This window comes from Lepidochelys olivacea (genome assembly GCF_965140295.1).
Source record: "Lepidochelys olivacea isolate rLepOli2 genome assembly, chromosome: 1".
NCBI lineage: Eukaryota > Metazoa > Chordata > Testudines > Cheloniidae > Lepidochelys > Lepidochelys olivacea.
The window spans coordinates 245,665,745-245,686,133 of NC_140411.1; the positions used below are offsets into that span (position 1 = coordinate 245,665,745).

Genomic DNA, 20,389 nt, shown 5'->3' on the forward strand with positions numbered 1-20,389 from the left:
CTCACCAAGTTTTTAACCGAGTAACTCCATTGAGCCTCAGTGGAGTTATTCTTGATTCAAGCCAACGTCGCATTTAACAGCATACGTGCTGTGCTTTGGGGCGTATAAAAACCAAATAAGCTCAAATCAATGCCAAAAAGAGCAGCATTAAACGTATCTTAAGGAATAACACCTCAAGGTGAACATAGCTGGGCCTGTGGAAAACGGCAGCTACGCAGGCGGCAAACTGCGACTACTGTTTGTTAGGCAGAACATGCTTGTTTTACTGTTTCTGTCCCCTACTGTTGGGATGACCAGACAGCAAGTGTGGAAAATCGGGACAGGGGGTGAGGGATAATAGGAGCCTATATAAGAAAAAGCCCCCAAAATCGGGACTGTCCCTATAAAATCTGGACATCTGGTCACCCTACCTACAGTCACCTGTTCTATCCACCTGCTGTATCTAGTAATAGATTTAGGTCCCAATCCTGCAAACACTTATGCACGTGCTTAACTTTATGCTTGGGATTTCAAATGAAAGTTAAGTGTTTGCCGGCAAGCTCTCCAGGGTAGGAACTGCCTTTTTACCATGTCTGTACAATATCTAGTGTAATGGAATGCTAGGCATTACTGATTATTGCCCTGGGCCCCAAGGCATTACTGTAATACAAATCATAATAATTTTAAACTATTTTCTTAATGAAATACTGTTGGAGAATCAAAACATTGTAAGGTCATATTAACTACATATATTAAGTAAGAGTTAAGGCCAAGCCCAAACCTGCTGACCACTAGGACAAAGGGCCTATTGCTAAGATAAGATCTATAGTTAAGTGGACCAACCTCTTGGCAAGGTTTAAGAATAATATGTAATAATAATGTTAAGTTGTGTGGCCTTTATTAAGAGTGGATAATTTAGTTGTTTAATGTTAGCGTACTATCTGGTTTAAAATTGTCAATGTGTCTTTTAACTAAAAGTAAAGAAAAATGGATGCTTGCAAAATATCAAATAATAGGATGCTTGAGAAAAACAAACTATTGTGCACCCAAATCATCCAGGGCGCAAGAACAGATACATTGAGATTAACAGGAAACATCTGGATAACGTGAATGGGCAAGATAAGGAGTTTATTAAGCATGAACTGCATGTGATTGATTTGAAGGAACCAATTAGAACGGTTTTGTATAAAATGAAGCATGTACATAGCATGAAATATATTAAATATGGACAAAGGAAAAGAGTGATTAGATATGGGCATGCGTGATGTAGGGGTTATAAGCGTATAAAAGGATGTGAAGTGTTAAGAATAATTGGAGCAACACAGAACCCTTCCCAAAAGGCAAAACTTGTCTAGCCCTGGTGATGAAAGAAACAGCCGACTATGCACGAGGACAGGGGTCTCCAAACTTTATGAGATGAGGGCCATATTAGATTTTTGAAGGGGCTTCGCGGGCTGAAGCGACTGTGAAAGACATTAAATATATGCAAATTATATGCAAAATCGTTAAAAACACAACACTACTCTACTCAGCTGGTTGGGACTGTTTGGTTCTATTAGTGCTGTAGTTAAAATGTAACCATTATGAAATTGTTAATTTCCATCTTCTTTCCCCCATTTATTGGAGATGTAATTAAGCATCTGGCTTGTATTTTTACTCTAAGGCAGGGGTCCATGCCTGCTCGGCTGCAGCACCAACTCTCCCCAAGTTGGCTACCCTTTCGTGGGGACACTGGCTCCCGGGGGCACTCACCCCTCCGCACAGCTCAGCTGTGCTGCCACCCAGCATGAGCTGCTGCCGGCGGCTCCTCCCCCTGCCTACTCAGCTGTTTGCTTCGCCCCTGTTGGTTGGAGGGCCGGACAAACGGAAGCCCCGGGCCAGATCCAGCCCATGGGCCGTAGTTTGGAGACCTCTGCACTAGGACTAGGGAACTGAGCACTCTCTGATCCTCTCCTGCTTTATCTGTTTTACATATGCTTTGTGCTATAATTAAGGCGCTAATATACTGCCCTAAATTTTTTCATAAAGCTTCAAAATTAATTATTCTCGTTAAATTGGTGTGAACTGTGTTTTTCACCCAAAAAGATGATCAGACTTGTGATGTAAAGAGAGCCGTTGCTTTAATTACAGGAAATATCATTTCACAGGGTATTGACAGGCACACCTAAGACATGAAAGGACTTGGATGCTGACAGAGAGCTCTAGTAGAAACAAAGAATGAAGGAATCTGGTATTACTAGACAGTGGATACCAGAGAGAAAGCTGTTCCCCAGAGATGGTTGTTTCCTGAAAAAGCTGTACCATCTGGAAACTTTATATACAAATCAATAAACAGTCCATGTCACTTGCTTAATTTTGTTTGGTCCAACTAATTGCTCTAAGGCTTCTCGGGAACGATCTGTAAAAAAAGCACAAGAAAAACAAACGTTATTAATTGTTTATAATGTACACAGATACTGTGCAAACAAAAGAATTTTGTAATACAATCAGATACAGGAATAATTTATTTCTTCATATTTGTTTAATTTGCCATTAGCACAAAATATGGATTTTTTTTTGTTTGCTCCATATTCTGGGAATGGACATTTGAAAAAAAATCACATTTCAGATACTTTTATATCTGTAATAGTTCAAAATTGTGCAGTTTCTTCTTTATACCTAATAATAATAAAGCACCATCAAGAACCAGACTCTAGATTACAAGGATAGATGTTGGCAAGGTAGGGTTTTTTTCCTTTATTATTTAATAAATACACTCAACTACCCCTCAACCTATTCAGTACTAGTTGGCCTTTTTTTTTTGGTAGGCATCTGAATAGCTGTGGGTCTTGAGGTGGTTTGAAAGAGAAGAGCGTAGTGGCCTACAGATCAATTCAAGAATAGCATCCCACATACAAAGGGCAGCATGGCAGAAGGTGTGAAGTTGGTTATGGGAGGAATGAACCAATGGGCAGAGCAGGCTATCATCTGTGGTGGAGAGGAGAGGGCAGAGCGATAAAAGAAAATTCTGGGTAAGTAGTGAGGAGCGGAGTTGAGAAGAGCTTTGAAGGTGAAGACAAGAAGCTTGAGCTTGATGCAGAGGAAAAAGGAAAACCAGTGGAAGATTGAAGAGGATAGGGGTGGGAATGACACGATCAGAATGATAGGCAAAGATGATAACCTTAGCACCTTAAAAGGCTTTTCTGGTGGACTAATAAAAAAAAGATCTGCTTTTTTCTATGTTTAAAGTTTAAGTAATTCCTGGGCTAAGGCCAACATTGTATCACTATTTAACATTCATATTGTGCTAGCAGGTTAGGGCTTCATTGTTCCAGGCACCATACAATGGAGAAAGTGATAATCCCATGATAACCAGAAGGCCACATAGCACTAAGAAAAGAGCACCACCTTCTAATTTTTAAGGTAGAAACTCAAGAAGAAAATGAAAGGACCAACAAAACAATTACAAATTGAATCCAGCTGAACCACCTCCAGGGTAAATCCTAAGGCCTCGATAAAAGAGAACACTTAAGCCGGTGTTTAATTTTAAAGTATCTGTTTAAGCGCTTTCCTGAATGGGGGCTAAGATACTTTTCGTCTGATCCCCAAAGAAAACTGCTTTTTCCATTTTTTCATTGACTCAATTCAGTTCACATTGCTGGAATGACCAATTACTCTTGCACCCAGGAGTGCAACCATACTTTTCCTAAGGAAGATGCCCAAAGCTCTCCCTCCCCAGCCCTGCACCCAGCTCCACACACTGCCCCCCTGCTGCTCCCACACCAGGCTGAGCTCTCCCTGCCTCACACCCAGCACTGAGCTCTTACTCAGAGAGGTGATCAGGCTGAGGAGCACCAGCTCCAGCAGGGGCCAGAGGTCTGAGAGCCCCAGATCCCTTCCTCCTTCTGCATCTCCACTTCCCCAAAAGCCCAGATCCAATCTGCCTACCCTTCACGGGACTGGGGGTTCCCAGTGCCCATGGGTGCTGGAAGGACTGCAAAGGTGGTGGTGGGTGGGATGTGGGGGATGAAAAGCAGACACATGAGGCCACAGTGATACTCAGATTTGGTCTCGCCACCCCTCCTTGGTCATGACAGATGTGTGGCTGGGCCAAATTTCCAGCTCCAGTCAGGGGACAAGAAGAGGGGCTGCCCACTCCCCAATGCACCCCTGCCTGCATCATCAATTCCAACTGAGTTTATTCATAGCTTGCTAAGTGTTTATTCTTGATATTAGTTTTACCAAATGCAAAGCCACTATATTAATGCACAGTTAAAAACTGGCCTTTTCATAATCACAAAAGACTCAGGAAAGACAAAGTTATAGGTTCCCAAAGCAGCTGCAACAGTCCTCTTAAGCAGCCTGAATCTCCTCTCAAACTAGCACAACTTCAGTGGAGTTCCTCCTGATTTGCATCTGTGTGAAATTAGAATCTGGTTCTGCACAATGTATTTACTTACCAGTTTCTACAGAGCCAACCACTGTGTGAGGTGGGTGGTACATGGACACACCAGATAGGTCACATATGAAAACTAAGAACAAATGGGAGGTGGCATAGTCAGGTGAATAGTGGACTTGATTGGGAATCAGAAAACCTGATGTCCTATTCCCTGGCCTGCTTGGGGATCAAAAAAAGTCACTAGGGGGATATCAACCGCTATTGACACCAATACAGTTTCAGCTACATATAAGGACTGGAAACAAAGCTAAGACAAATCAAAGAGAAACTCATTAAACATGAAAGCCTTTTAAATAAGGTATCGATTTTGCACAGTAAATTTTCAGAGCAGAATGGCTCTTTAAAACCTACTACTTTTGCAATCTCTCCACCAATGCTGTGGCTACACCAACATGTGCCTGACCTGTTGTGTCTTGGTTTTGTCTTTGTTCAACTGCCAAGTCTCAGAGGCAGGAACATTGCCTTGCTGTTTTGGAAAAACCCTTGTATATTTACATCACTATCATTAATAATCATTTGTTATTTGTTTTCAGGAGCATCCACAACTTGATAAGTGCTTTCAAGACAGAAAAAAGGCACGCTCCTTGTGCCATATGTTGGGCTGACTTTGGAGTGAATACTTTGCTGGCTACCTGCTTGATTTGACTAACCTGTTATCAGTGGGCATCCATGAAACAGCAGAATATATATCGCCGGACAGCAGGTAAGGACAGCTTCCACAGCTACATCTGTCAGAGTCACACAGCGTTCCATGTGGATTTCCTATTATGAGAACAAAAACCTGGTAACTTCTAAAGCACAACTTTTATGCTGTCCATTCTAATTTTATAGATCCGCACAGATGGTGATTATTAGGTTAAATATCCAGCTCTGTAAACTAACTATGAAAATGAAGTCCTTTTTTGTGCACAAAGATTTCTGAACAAACATATATGCACAAAGATTTATAAGAAATTCTTGGTACTTAGGTTGAACCTTAGTGGGTAACTATGACAGTCAGGATCCAGACACCCCAAGAGGAGAACAGAAGGTTTAAACTCCAAAAAAGAGCACTTGAACCAACTGATCGCATACTGTATTATTGTGCTGTAGACTTGTATTGAGCAAGGTCTTTTATGAAAGCTTATAATGTTTTGAACTTGATGATCCTTATGAGGTATGTATACAGACTGTGGCTATGTAGTTGTGTACATATAAAAACTGAGTTCATAAGTTGTGCTGCAACGTTCAGTGCCACCTCATCGTGAGGCAAGTCAGACAGGGAGGGGCTTCCTTCCCTGCCAGATGAGACTAGCTCCAAGCACCAAATATTGTACAACTCAGCAAAAGACAAATGATGGGCTATTCAAGTTAATGGGAAAACACTGAAACAACCTGAAACTGAAAAGAAACCCCAGTCTTGGAAAACTAAGGGTATGTTTGTTGTACCATGGGCACCGTGCTATAAAATTGTTTATATTTTGGCTATATACAGTGTATGTTTTATAGTAAGAATTAAGATATTAGAATAAATTAATAGGATAGTGGATACTAGTATTAGCCATTTTATTTTTATGCCTTGTAAGTAACAGACAGGATTTTGACTGTGTCTATGTTAATTAAATTAGAGGAATTTTGCAAGCCCAGGCCCCAGTGTGGGAAAGGACAGTTACAAAATTTAGTAAGGTCTAATTTATAATGCCTTTCTTGTTCAACATAAAACACTGCTATTTGTTACCTTTTGAAGGTCTCTGCAAAGAACTGTTTGTGTGAATAAGGAATGTATTCATCAGGGAAAAATAAAGCGTAAAGGTCATTTTTGAAGCCAGATGGCCCAGGAAGAAAAAGCGAAGAAACTAAAGAGACTGAAGAAACTCAAAGACGCCAGAGAACCATCAACGCGCATCCATGGTTGAGGAGGGGCAGACTGACGATTCTGGGGTAAAGGCTGGCACCCTTAAAACACAAAATAATTAATTAAATCAAAACCAGACAGAATGACCCTCTCTGAGGTGTTTTGGGCCATCAACAAATAACACCAATTAAGAAGTAACTGGTCACAAACTGACACAGCAAAATCCATAAATTTCAACTACAAAAAGACTATAAAAACAGAGTGCTTTCCCATGGGACTTTGGGTTCATCTTGCCACTACTCCAAAAGCATCAGATCGTGACCAACAGAGTCCGGCTCCCCTCTGCGACCAATCTGGCTGGCCACTAGATTGATCCAGACTCTGAACTGGTAACTATAAACAGCAACTGGCAGGACTCAGACTAAAAAGCATATGCTAATTGCTGTATTCTCAATAAATGCGGTGTGTTGCCATTTCCCCTATAAAAAAGATCTTGTCTGCTCTGTTTAAGCATAACATGTTTATACTTAAAATGCTACAGCACTGTGGTCACACTTCAATGTAGACACTACCTACGCCGACGGGAGGGCTTCTCCCATTGGAATAGTTAATCCACCTCCCGTGGGCATAGGTAATCCACCTTCTGTTGACCTACCGTCGGATTTTTCACTATATCAGATGTAACTTCCGAGTGTAGACTAGGCCTAAGAAAGGAGGGAGTTTTCCCCACTTTGAGTATCTATAGTGGTTGAAGGAAAAAACCGTGCAAGCCATTAAAAGTGGAAGGGATTTGAACAGAAGAGTATCCAGAAATTGAGGGACAGCATGTAGGCTGGAAGCTGTCTGTAAAACGCTGGATCCTCCCTACAGTTAGGAGGTATACTGAAAAACTGTTCAAAGCCAATAGGTAACTTGTATTAGAAAAGGAATTATTAATGTAATTTAAAAGTGTAAAGCTTAAAGTTGCATTTTATGTTTGTTTTCTGCTCTTTTATATTTGTTTCCCTTGCTGTTTCATGTTTTAATCTGTGATTTTTTCTATTAAATGAACTGTTTGTTTTTATCTCAAACAGGTCTCTGGTGTGCAAACTGTATGGAATGTATGTGCCAAAGCAAGCTGGTGTCTGCGGGGCTGGTTTCACACCTTTGGGGGTGACTAACCAGAGGGGAAAAGTCCGAGTGCCTGGTAGTTGAGAACTTGGGATGGATGGATTTGGGGAGGCTTGGGACTGGACAGGCTGTTTGGATCACCCTGCCTGGGGTAACTAGGCTGGTGGAAGGCAGCGTGAGACCTATATGCGTGTGAGCTGGATACTGGTGTCCGGGCTCTGTGACATAGCAGCACAGCATTAGGACACTCAAAGTTACAGGGCAGGCAGTGACATAACCTCTTACTGGTCTGGGCGATCCCCAAAACGTCACAGTAATTAAATGAGGAAATATACATAGTCAATAAAGGAATTCGTATAATCTTATTCTCTATTCAGAATCTACTGACCTGTGAAGAATTGTGTCCAGATGTCCAAAGAGGGAACACTGGTAATTGGCAAAAAATGATGATCACACGTGTTCTGTGATTAATGAAACACCGGTGATTAACAAAGGTTGCCTATTACTAAGACTATGTTTTAGTCACGGGTATTTTTAGTAAAACTCATGGACAGGTCACGGGCAATAAACAAAAATTCATAGCCTGTGACCTGTCCAGGACGTGTACTATAAACACCCCTGACTAAATCTTAGGGGCGCCGGGGTGCTGCTGCGGCTTTTGGGATGGGGACTCCAGGGCACTGCTGCTGCTTGGGGGAGGGGAGGGGCATGCCATGGCTGTTCCGGGGGTTGAGGGGGCAGCCCGGGGTGTTGCGGCTACTCTGGCATCTCCCGGGGCAAGCTGCCTGGGGCCACCCAAGCAGCAGCCAGTGCGGCTGACCCCAGGGCTGCCCCAGCTGCTAGGGCAGCCCTGGCGTCAGCCACACTGTGACTGCAGAAGTCAGAGAGGTCCCAGAAAGTCATGGAATCCGTGACTTCCTTGACCTCCAAGACAGACTCGCAGCCTTACCTATTACTAAAGATGTGTGCTGTGGTTGACAGATGCTGGTCTGATGATCAACAAGGTCCCCTTATCAGCCACATTTTCTCTAATTGATGGGATAATGAACCACGGATTGATTTCCAAGTCAATAAGAGTCATTTGTTTACATGGATAGTTTTGGTAATAATGTATTAGTTACAGATGTCTTCTACAATTAAGTAAATAGAGACACCTAAGAGAGAACTCTCAGTTAAATCAATCATGAGAAAATAATTTCTTTGTTCAAACCCCTTCACAGGAAAAGAGTTTTGAGGCAGTTGAATTTGGAGTGAATTGTGCTGCACGCACTTCTTCGGTTGTCAGATCGGTTTGGTAAAGTACAATATGAGGCTGACTCCAGCTTTGGTCAGAACTGTTGGCTCAGCTGAAAACAGGAAGTTAGGCCAATCCACTTGTGTATTAGCAGATAATCAAAGGAGGCTGTTAAATGTCAGTGAATATGTTTGGTGTTTAAACTTCATAAAATTAATGAGATTCTGTATGTACTGTTTTCATGTACCCGTATCTTAACTTTTTGCATTGTATATGACCCCCAATATCTAAATAATCCTCCAAACATGGAAAAAGCCTTGTGTAATGCAAATAAAGTACTCTTTATCAGAAAGGTAATGCATCTCCGCACTTCAAAGCAATTGGTTATTGTGAGGGCATTCAGAGTTCAAAGACTCTAAAAGCATTCCTCTCTCACTGCTATCTAAGAAGAAATCACGGCACAGGGTAGCTATCCTGTCAGATTGTTCTAGGAGAACGAATATAAGTCTGGATATAAAGGAAATTCCTTCATCTCTGGAATGTTTGGATTCAAACAGGGCAGAATAACGGAACAAGAAGACAGAGATCCCCAGAATTATTCTGGGTAGCCCTAAAAGACTTTTGGGAAACTGGCAGATTACTACATCTCAGCTACCATTTGAAATGATAGACTGTGACTCACCTGTACATATATTTTGCCTGCTTTAACCTTTCAATAACTCTATTTTCTTTTTCTTAGCTAATAAACCTTTAGAACTGGCTACCAGTGTTGTCTTTGGTGTGAGATCTAGGATGCAACTCAGGACTCTTGGGACTGCAAGTAACCTGGAATATTTGTGATGTTAGGTGTAAGTAACCATTTATCACATAGTCCAGCTTGCCTCGGTGGCAACGTAGTATATAAGACTATTGTAGTACTCAGGGATTTCACTGGGTTGGTGAAATTAATTATAAAACATACCACCAGACTGGGGTGTCTGCCCTGCTTTTGACAGTCTGCCCTGAGGTAGGCACTCACAGTTGCGAGCCACTCCAGACAACAGGACATATACATTCATCTGAGTTCTGCTGTATAACTCTCTATTCTATAATCTCTGATTAAATATATTCCAATTAAGCTAATTATTTGGCATCTCCTATTATCATTATTCAAATTCAAACATGCAACATCAGAAAGGACTAACGCTACCTCCAAAGTCTGTTCGGGCCCTTCTTTCAGGGCACAGTTTTATTCTTCAGACGTAAAACTCACAAGGTAACACCCACACAAAGCTATCCTCCTAACCAAAGCAGGCTGCAGCAGCCGACGGGTCTTTCCCCTTGAACAGTCACAGATGAGGTTAGGCCCAACTCCCCCTAAAGGGCCAGCCACCCTGTGACATAGCCTCTTAGAGTTGTTAATTATAAAGAAGAAACTGATTTTTAAGTTTTGAATGCATTCCTATGAATTCAACCAGGCCTCAACTCTTCCTGCTCTGCTGACCCTTGTGTTGCTGAAGATTGCACCTTACTGCAGCTACACTGATGTAAAAACGACCACTGTAGAAAAGGCCTTAGTCTTTAAGAACAATTTTTTCTGTATGACTTGCTTTTTTTATTCCACTTTGGGCTGCTCTTCACAGAAAGCAGCACCAGGGCAGTGACATCACGGCAGCAGCCGGTGCCAGAGTGGCTGCCAGCAGCTGCTGGGGCTCCCCTGTTAAGCCATCCTGTCCCCCCCAGCACTGGCAACCCAGGTATCACTTCAGGCGGGGGGAGTCAGTCAGTGAACCACGCATGTGCGTTTGCCCCCACCCCCCCAAATATAGCACTCAAACTATGTCTCTGACAAAAGCTGGTGACCCGAAGGCTGCCTAATACTTGATTCATGCCCACAGTCGTGGTAATTGTACATGTAAATGTAAATGAGTAACCTGATAATATAAATAAGATTTTTCCTCTGGAATTTTAAAAATGTACAAATGTACCATATTTGCTTTTAACATTGCTTTGTGCTTGGAATAGGTTAGATGAGTTACCTTTAAATTCTTCGAACACATCCCACTAACTAGTGCTATGACACCATTATCAGTCACCTAGAAAAAAAAAATCGGTTATTGGCATATTGGATTAAAGAACGGCACGTACATATCTTTTTAAAAAGCAGTAATTTTGGAAGGACAACCAGAGAGGGTGCGATGACGCATCCAGTGCGGTAATGCAACTGATCCCAGAGAAGCAGGGAACGTATTTCCAGTCATTAAACTTACACACTTTTTACATGCCCCGTGCTTTAGACTACCCGGAAGCCACTAAAATCGTTTAGTTCTCCTCTGAACTGACACGGGAGAGTCATGCAAATATATATGTTTACTCTACTTAGTAGTTTCAAATCTAGACAACAAAGGCGTCCTGTTGTAGCATGTTCTTGCTGTCTGATCCAGGTATGGCTGCCACACTGGGGCTGTGTCTACACGAGCTTTCTGTTGAGAAATCGTCAGCTATTGAACTGCCACCAATGCAGTTCTACCAGAGGTAGCAACAACAGGAGCGCTCGTATAGCTGGAGCACGGGCATTTTTAACACAAGGGGTTGAAACATGTCATGCCGGTTTCTACCAATGGCTGAGTTTTCTGACAAAGGGTAGTCCAGGCACCTTTTTGCAGTCTTCTCTCGGCTTAAAATTTGATTTCTGCTAGTCTTGAACTAAACACAAAATTCAAATGACATGCACGCTTTTTAAAAATACAGAGCCAAATTCAAGGCTAGTTTAAGTAGGCACGACTTCACTGTCATTTACACCAAAGGTGAATTTGGCCCACTGCAGTTTTGAAACTGGCTCTTTTAAAATGGGGGGACAAGGTGGGTGAGGTAACGTCTTTTATTGGACCAACTTCTGTTGGTGAGAGAGACAAGTTTTCAAGCTACACAAAGCTCTTCTAGGTTTGAAAGTTTGTCTGTTTCACCAACAGAAGTTGGTCCAATAAAAGATCCACCTTGTCTCTCTAATATCATGGGTCCAACACAGCTACAACACTGCATACAACAATCTTTTAAAATGGGTCAGGCTGCCTTCAGCTGCCCAAACCAGGAGTACATTGTAATTTTAATCAGTTTTATAACTGGTTTGAAAATGTTTCCAATGCAGACATACATGCCCATGTAGTTCTTTACATCCAGATAAGCAGACATTTACAAGAAAGACAGTGTAATGTAAATCTTCAGAACTTCAATGAGAATTTGAAGTTTGCAAAATGTAATACATTCAATCAATGTAATTAACCTATTTATACAATACAGAGGAAAAAGACAGCCCACAAAACCATATCGGCTGCACTTGACTTATTTAAATCAGAATGTTTTGATGACAACAAACCACAAGAACCACAGAAATGCGCTTTGAGTAGTATGTATATTTCATCATAAACCAGAAGTGAGATAAAGAGATATTTATAAAAATGGTAAATTTTGCTTTGTTGATTCCCAATTAACCTAATGTTACCCCCATTTCACTCAACTGACTAGCCAAAAATATGGGATCTTGTCGATTGTTTCTGTTGGGAGGGTATCTTGGTGATGGAGCCAGGTACTACTTTAATGCAATTTTGCTTATTTACAAAAAACTGTACAAAGTCCTGTTTCCCTGAACACAAGAGGAAACAAACACCAGGAGGTTATTTCCTTGCTCACAGCCCCCAACCTCATGTAGCCAGCATCCAACCCAAAGGCACCCTTCCATGCTTCTCTCAGGCCACATAGTGGGTTTTTTCCATGCTGCATCTGGAGTTTCCTCCTTTGTTTCTGTGTGCCTCTCTGCTTGTCTCTCACCCACTCTCTTCACACTCAGAGATTACCTAGCAAGGCTCCTAGGCCTAACAATGCCAACATTGTTCAGTGGCCTTCCATGTACCTTTGTTTTGGGCAGGGACTGCTATTATTTCATCAAGGAGCTGAACTGTTTCAACTATCTTAAAGGAAGTGCAGGGGTAAGACCCACCAAGTTTAAATTAGGCTTAACCCAATTTATAACACCGTGAATTTTTCTCATGGAATTATTCAATAATGTTATATTCTGTGTATGTTAAATGAATTTGTTCTTTTTTGCTTGTCTACAAATAACACTAGTTGTTTTGCCATTTAAAACAATAAATCTAGCTCAGCTGACATTTAGCTGCTTTCGCAGTATGAGAATTTATTTTTAGTGAAAGTCTTGCCTAAGGAAGGAAATAGTAAAGACCACACAATTTGTCCGTTAGACTCTCAAAGTGTGATATCATTCTTTGAAACATTTATATGGCACATAAATCAACAGACATAAAACTGCCATACAATGAAACGAATACAAAACATTAGGGAAAGAACAAATTAAAAATTACTTAGACAAGTTATATGTCTTCAAGTCACCACGGCCTGATGAAATGCATCCTAAAATACTCAAGGAGTTGACTGAAGAGATATCTGAGCCATTAGCGATTATCTTTGAAAAGTTATGGAAGACTGGAGAGATTCCAGAAGAGTGGGAAAGGGCAAATATACTGGCAATCTATAAAAAGGGAAATAAGGATAACCTGGAGAATTACAGACCAATCAGCTGTACCTGGTTAGATAATGGAGCAAATAATTAAGCAATCAATTTGCAGATAATAGAAGATAATAAGGTGATAAGTAACAGTTGGTATGGATTTGTCAAGAACAAATCTTGTCAAACCAACCGGATAGCTTTCCTTGACAGGGTAACAAGCCGTGTGGACAGGGGTGAAGCGATAGATGTGGTATATCTAGACTTTAGTAAGGCTTTTGATACTGTCTCGCATGACTTCTCATAAAGAAACTAGGGAAATGCAACCTAGATGGAGCTACTATAAGGTGGGTGCATAACTGGTTGGAAAACCGTTCCCAGAGAGTAGTTACCAGTAGTTCACAGTCATGCTGGAAGGGCATAACGAGTGGGGTCCCGCAAGGATCAGTTCTGGGTCCAGTTCTGTTCAATATCTGTGTCAATTATTTAGATAATGGCATAGAGAGTACACTTATAAAGTTTGTGGAGTATACCAAGCTGGGAAGGGTTGCAAGTGCTTTGGAGGATAGGATTATAATTCAAAGTCATCTGGACAAACTGGAGAAATGGTTTGAAGTAAACAGGATGAAATTCAATAAGGACAAATGCAAAGTACTCCACTTAGGAAGGAAGGAACAATCAGTTGTACACATACAAAATGGAAAATGACTGCCCAGGAAGGAGTACTGCGAAAAGGGATCTGGAGGTCATAGTGGACCACAAGCTAAATATGGGTGAACAGCGTAACACTGTTGCAAAAAAAGCAAACATCATTCTGGGATTATTAGCAGGAGTGTTGTAAGCAAGACACGAGAAGTAATTCTTCCGCTCTACTCCGCACTGATTAGGCCTCAACTGGAGTATTGTATCCAGTTCTGGGCATGACATTTCAGGAAAGATGTGGACAAATTGGAGAAAGTCCAAAGAAGAGCAACAAAAATGATTCATGGTCTACAAAACATGACCTATGAAGGAAGATTGGAAAAACTGGGTCTGTTTAGTCTGGAAAAGAGAAGACTGAGAGGAGACATGATAATAGTCTTCAAGTACATAAAAGGTTGTTATGAGGAGGAGGGAGAAAAATTGTTCTTAACCTCTGAGGAGAGGACAAGAAGCAATGGGCTTAAATTGCAGCATGGGAGGTTTAGGTTGGACATTAGGAAAAACTTCCTAACTGTCAGGGTGGTTAAGCACTGGAATAAATTGCCCGGGGAGGTTGTGGAATCTCCACCATTGGAGATTTTTAAGAGCAAGTTAGATAAACACTTGTCAGGGATGGTCTAGATAATACTTAGTCCTGCTGTGAGTGCAGGGGACTGGACTAGATGACCTCTCGAGGTCCCTTCCAGTTCTATGATTCTATGATTAAAATAATAAATGAAGACACATCAACACAAATATAAAGCTAACTGAAACAAAGCAATCTGGCACAAGGGCAACACAGATAGCTCATGTGTGAGCCACCCCACCAGAAGAAAAGAAAAACTTCCCATATAACACCGGGCAAAACTGTGGCCTTTAGTCTTTGGCCTGCATAGGAGGGATTCAGAAACATCCAACTCCACGCAGAGTTTGGGGTGGGACTGTGCCTCCCTGAGCCTATCCAAGTGGCATCACATACATGGGAACTTTACATCCTGAACCATCCTTTAAGTTTGTCCCAGCTCCTCTCGTCCAGAAGGCTGCGTGTAGGTATGTCTTTGTATGCTCTCCCTCCCTACATGCACCCATATAAGGGCTTAAATAATCTTACCCACAATGTATAACATGGTAGGCAGCAAATACACAATATGAGGACTGAAGAATACCTTTAGTTCTCTGAGGGGACAGCAAAGGAAAAGAATTAAGCTTATAAAAAAACTAATAATATAGTAGGCCATAGCTCTTAAGGGTGACCTGCAAGATTTTTTTAAAATTGGGCTTGTGCCTTTTTTGATTCTTTATGAATTTTACAGAAGACTTGAAAGAATTCAGTTTTTAAAATGAGGGAATTATTTTTTATCTTAGAAATATCATAAATGTCAACTCCAATCTTCCCTGATTTTGCTGGAGAAAGAAACTTCTCTACTATGCTAACTTGGGCTGGGAAAGGGAGCAATCTTACTATTATGGGAAGTGTGCATTTTGGGGTAGCCAGACCTGATGTTTTGGGAAAAGAGTGCTAAGGAGTTAGCACATATAGGTTTCCTGCTAAAAGGAGGAAACAACCAGCAATGTGCTCCAGCCAGGGACAATGTTAAGGCTGTATCTATACTGGTAACATTCAGCATCTCTCACACCATTGGCATAGCAAAGGTAGAAGTCAGTTTCTTGTGAAGGAGTTTATGCATGGTTAGATGACAGTGGTAAAAACAACACCTCCCGCCAGTCTCATAGACTTTAAGATCAGAAGGGACCATAGTGATAATCTAGTCCAGTGGTTCTCAAACCATGGGTCGGGACCCCATAATGGGTTGCAACCTGCTTTGAATGGGGTTGCCAGGGCTGGCTTAGACTTGCTGGGGCCTGGGGCTGAAGCCCGAGCCCCACTGCCCAGGGCCGAAGCCAAAACCTGGGAAAGAATTCTCTGTAGTAACTTGGAGCCTTTCCCATCTAGTGTCCCATCTTTTATGAGGTCCTCACTACTTACCAATACTAAATCTAAAATAGGTTCAGTGACTATGTGGTGAAGAAATCTGTCAGCTATCACATGCAGGACTATCTGGGCCCTACCATTAGTAGTAGCACTTGTCCTCCAATCTATATCTGAGAAATTAATCTCCCATAATCACACAATTCCCAGTTGTATTTATTTCATTAAAATATTAAATAGGTCTCTCTTCATATCCATATTGGATCCTGGGGGCCTCTAGCAGACCACAAGCACTATCCCAGTGCAGCCTCTGTTACCTGTCTTCCCCAAAGTAATTTTGACCCAAATAGAGTTCCTTTTTATCCATTCCATTGCTTCTTCTTTCTTTACAGTCTACCTCATCATTAATATACAAAGATACTCCACCACCTTTACCTTCACTTCTGTCTTTCCTGAGCAGCACATACCCTTCAATACCTATATACTCCAGTCATGGCTACTATTCCACCCTGTTTCTGTTACCCCTATGTCATCTGTTTTCACTTCCTGCACTAGTAGTTCTAGTCTTTGTTAGTGCTTCCATCACTAAGCAACAAATGGAGCTGCACTTATGCTAGACCAATGGTGGGAAAATTGCTGGTAATTCTCCTTATACCTGAGGGGACAAATTATTATCTCCAGACATCTCTCAATCAGTAGGACTCAGCTCCTACTTAATATCACACAGCACTGGAACACAAACAGTGTCATATTTCAACTTGTCTCTGACTCACGGTCCCATGCAACTGCAGGCTTGTTAGCCTTTTTGAACTAACTTTGCTTGGTAGAAACTTGAACAGAAGCCAGAGAAAGCACAAATCCCTAGCTTTCATAGCAACAGCATTTGTGAGGGAGCTCCACTGACAAATTTTTTCCAATCACAGCTTTCCCAAGATTGAGGCCAGGTTTACACTTCAGACATATCAGTATAACTATGTTGCTCAGGGGTGTGAAAAATCCACATCTTGAACAATGTAGTTATACCAACTTAACCTCCCATGTACACAGTGCTACGTTGACAGGAGAGCGTCTTTCCTCGACATAGCTATTGCCTCTTGAGGAGGTAGATTAATTACACCGACTCCGATTGGTATAGTAGCATCTTCTTCTAAAGAGCTGTATGTGAAGACAAACCAAGAAATGATTCAGCACTTTGAAAGCTTGTGAAAGAATTTCAGATCTGACAGTGTCTATATTATTTGAAAAGTTATCAAAACCATTCCCAAGAACTATCCTCTTTAACAGTTTTGACGCGTGATAAACGAAAGCTAATTGTTTCCTTATATGGAGTCAATGAATGTTAAAGAGGAAGAGGAGTTGTAGCCATGTCAGTCCCAGAATATTAGAGAGATGAGGAGAAACGTTTCCCACGCCTGAAGAAAAGCTGGTCTTTCTCACCAACAGAAGTTGGTCCAATGAAAGATATTACCTCACCCACCTTCTCTCTCTCTCTATTTCTGTTGACACTTTTACTAGTTTGAGGGTACCTCTTCCCTGGACATCTATTTTACCACAAACTTGGAGGCACCAGTCTTAACGAAGTGCAGTCTAATAATCATATGAAATTCCTAAACATAGGTTACTCTCAGGTTATAAACCGACACTCTGGCCTTATTGTTCAAACACACTTTTTGCTAATACCATAAAGATTTTGGGAGAATAGTTAATATGTCAAGGATTAAAAATACAAAAAGGAAAAGGGGACTAAAATGGTTAATATCTACTAACAGGTACTAACAGTATTAATAAAGATACTAGAAGAAAAGTTCAGAAGGATTTCTGATTTTCTGCTTCTGGTGAAATTGAAGGAGATAAGAAGGGTATTTAAAATAAAAACCTGTTGTGTTTAGTCTCAAATCTCCGGGCTTGTCTCCACTTACTGGGGGATCGATGTATGGCAATCGATCCACTGGGGGTCGATTTAGCGGGTCTAGTGAAGATCCGTTAAATCAACCACCGATCGCACTCCCGTCGACTCCAGTTATTCACTTAGCTGGAGAAGCATAAGGTAAGTCAATGGGAGAGTTTCTTCCGTCGCAGCACAGTGCAGACACTGCAATAAGTCGACTGAAGCTACGTCGACTCCAGTTATTCACTTAGCTGGAGCTGTGTAACTTAGGTCAACTTAGCCCTGTAGTGTAGACCTGCCTTCAGATTTCAACTCCATGACTTGCTCAAATTCAACATAAAGAAATCCTTACATCAGTGTTGACTGAATTCCTTATCTTTCTCTGCCCCCTGCATCATGCCCTATCACAGTCCATAGTTCCACTATTCCCCAGTCACTAAGGCTTGAAACCTTGCTGTCATGTCTGACTCCTCTCTTTTCTTCTCCCTCCAAATCCAGGCTGTTGAGAAACCCTGTTGGTTCTTCCTCCACAATCTCTCCAACCTTTCTTGTCCATTCCTTCCACTAAAACTCTGTCCACGGTTTGCTCATCTCTTGCAACTTCTTGTACTCAGATTTCCAGTTTTCACCCTCAGTCTGCACAACAAATGCTGCAGCAAAAAGTAGCTCTCTCTCCCTTTCATTGCCCAGACTATGTCACTCCCCTGTTTTAAATCCTTCAGCGACTTTCCCTCACTTTCAAGGCTCTGGTCCGTGGCTTTGCTCTACACTATGGGTTCTCAAACTTTGTCATAGTGAGTCTCCTTAAGCTAAGGAAAAACAAAAACCAATTGTGCCTCCCCATAGTTTACTGAGAAAACACAAACTGAAATTCACATGTTCCAAACCTAAATGTGAGCAGCCAACTAGAACACCAATAATCTGACTTGTATAATATGATCTATATGTAACAAGGCTTCCCCACCCTCCACTTGGAATGGAAATCACATGGCAACTTGCACTGCAAAACCACTGCAGGCTCCTTGCCTCACCTTTCAGTCAGATCTAGCAAATAATTCCTTCCCCCAAAACACAGAATCCCTCCATTCACTGCTCTTTCTGAGGCTGCAGGGTGCCTTGGCAGCAGCTCTCCCTCCTCCTAGCCCCCTCTCCTCACTCCATGTTCTCTTTCTCTCTCAGGCTGACGAGACTTGCTCTGCTGCTCTATCAGAAGCATGCCCAGGCCTCCCAGGCCTTACCTAGCATGGGTTTTCTCCAGTGCAGACTCCCATGCTTCCACCTCCCTTCCCCACAGGTCTGGCAAACGTCCTCCTGCTCTCAGTGCAGGCTCCTTCCCTCTCCTGCAAAGAGACAACCCACTTGGCCCCATCAATATACTTCCCAATGGTCTCAATAAATCAATGCTGTTACACAGACCAAAAATCCCCACCCCCCCACCTACTATTTTGGACTTGCTTTGCAAAACCTATTCAAATAAAATATGTTTTGTGTATCCCTAATTGCATTACAGCTTTAATTATTACCACTATCTTAAGCACACTAGCATATGAATTTTTGTTAAGTTTAGATTAAGGGTCAACTGTCACCACTCTCCTTCCCCTGGTCTCTGAGGCAGCCCCAGTGTAGGCTTCCCACTCCACCCCCCAGACATCACAGTGTATTCTCCTCCCTTCACCCAATTATTTTCGTATGGTGATTCTCTCAGAGAGAGGGAGGGAGGGAAGGAAGCAGTGGTTTCCCCCTCTCCTCCCTCCCCCCGATTGGCAGCTGCGCCATGCCCAATCAAATTAAGGCCCGTGGTGGACTGGTCTAGTTGCCAGACCAGGAGATGCTCTCTCCTCTTTGCTCCAGCAGAGGGCGAAGGACAGGAAATCAGGGAACTGAGACATCCCTTGCCGCACATGAGAGCTGAGCCCCATTGTAGTTTGCAAACCTCTGCTCTCCACTGTTCCTGCATACAGCTCTGCTCTTATTTCTTCCTCATCCCCACCTCTCTCCTGCAAGTCCATTCAAGGCACCACCCCAACCACTCCTTCTCCCACTCTGGTTTTCATACATTCTTCCATGCTCCCCCCTCTGATTGGCAATTTCCTCCTCCTTATGCAGCAGTCAACTACCCTCTTCTCCTTCAAATCCTGTCTCTTAACACATACTTTTTTCACAAGCCTTTAAACGAAAAAAATCACCAAAGGAACCATTTCAACTGTGAGGTCTGTCTAAATTAGAGAGTTAACTCTGTGGGTCTGAGACAGTGCCTTCCACTACGCCTTGTACGATTCAGAACACTAAGAAGCTTCTCAAAAAGGAAAAAGAAAAAAAACCACTAGCTTTACATGTAACATAAAATGCCAGGACACTTATTATTTTGAAGAAAAAAGTCACAAAACAGGACCAAAATCCCAGCTTAATCCAGTGCTTAATTTGTAATGAAAGAGGTGCCGAGGTTCAAGCAATTTTTTTTACTTTCATAACTGACGCAGCAAGCCTAGAAGCGCCGGGGCTATGAGCTGCCAAGCCTAGAGGTGCTGAGCCCTGGGCAAGCCCTGGCACAGATTAAGTGTTGTCTTGATCATATTATTAATAACGCATAAATTTAGCGGAGGACTCAGAGTACAATGCACTCAGACCTTTTGTTTTGCACATTCAACTCTTTCTTTCAAGAGTGACTGAACCTTGAGAAGTGAAAAATTAGTTATCATCAGGTGTTTATATTTGTCTTATGCTTTTACTGGTTGTATGACTCATACAATTCAGCATGTTATCCCCCACACAGACCAATTAGTCCTTCTGACCGGTG

The 20,389-nt window shown here is 42.0% G+C and overlaps 2 protein-coding genes across 5 annotated transcripts in view; one reads left to right on the forward strand and one right to left on the reverse strand.

Moving 5' to 3' along the window:
• The window catches only part of ETFBKMT (electron transfer flavoprotein subunit beta lysine methyltransferase), a 28,882-nt gene extending 23,824 nt beyond the window's left edge, over window positions 1-5,058 (forward strand). The window contains exon 6 of the transcript XR_014709851.1: window positions 4,951-5,058. The gene's annotated coding sequence lies outside the window, so the exon portion shown is untranslated. The remainder of the gene's footprint in view (window positions 1-4,950) is intronic.
• AMN1 (antagonist of mitotic exit network 1 homolog) overlaps window positions 1,109-20,389 on the reverse strand; it is a 62,156-nt gene continuing 42,875 nt past the window's right edge. For 2 of the 4 annotated variants that reach the window (XM_084616665.1, XM_084616667.1), the window contains 4 exons: window positions 10,614-10,670; window positions 7,750-7,822; window positions 5,068-5,179; window positions 1,109-2,377 (listed from right to left, as the gene is read on the reverse strand). In XM_084616665.1, coding sequence (XP_084472791.1) covers window positions 2,329-2,377; window positions 5,068-5,179; window positions 7,750-7,822; window positions 10,614-10,670 — 291 coding nt within the window. In that variant the 3' untranslated portion in view covers window positions 1,109-2,328. Of the gene's footprint in view, window positions 2,378-5,067; window positions 5,180-6,232; window positions 6,353-7,749; window positions 7,823-10,613; window positions 10,671-20,389 lie in introns of those variants that run through there. The other 2 variants (XM_084616666.1, XM_084616668.1) reach the window with 2 other exon arrangements.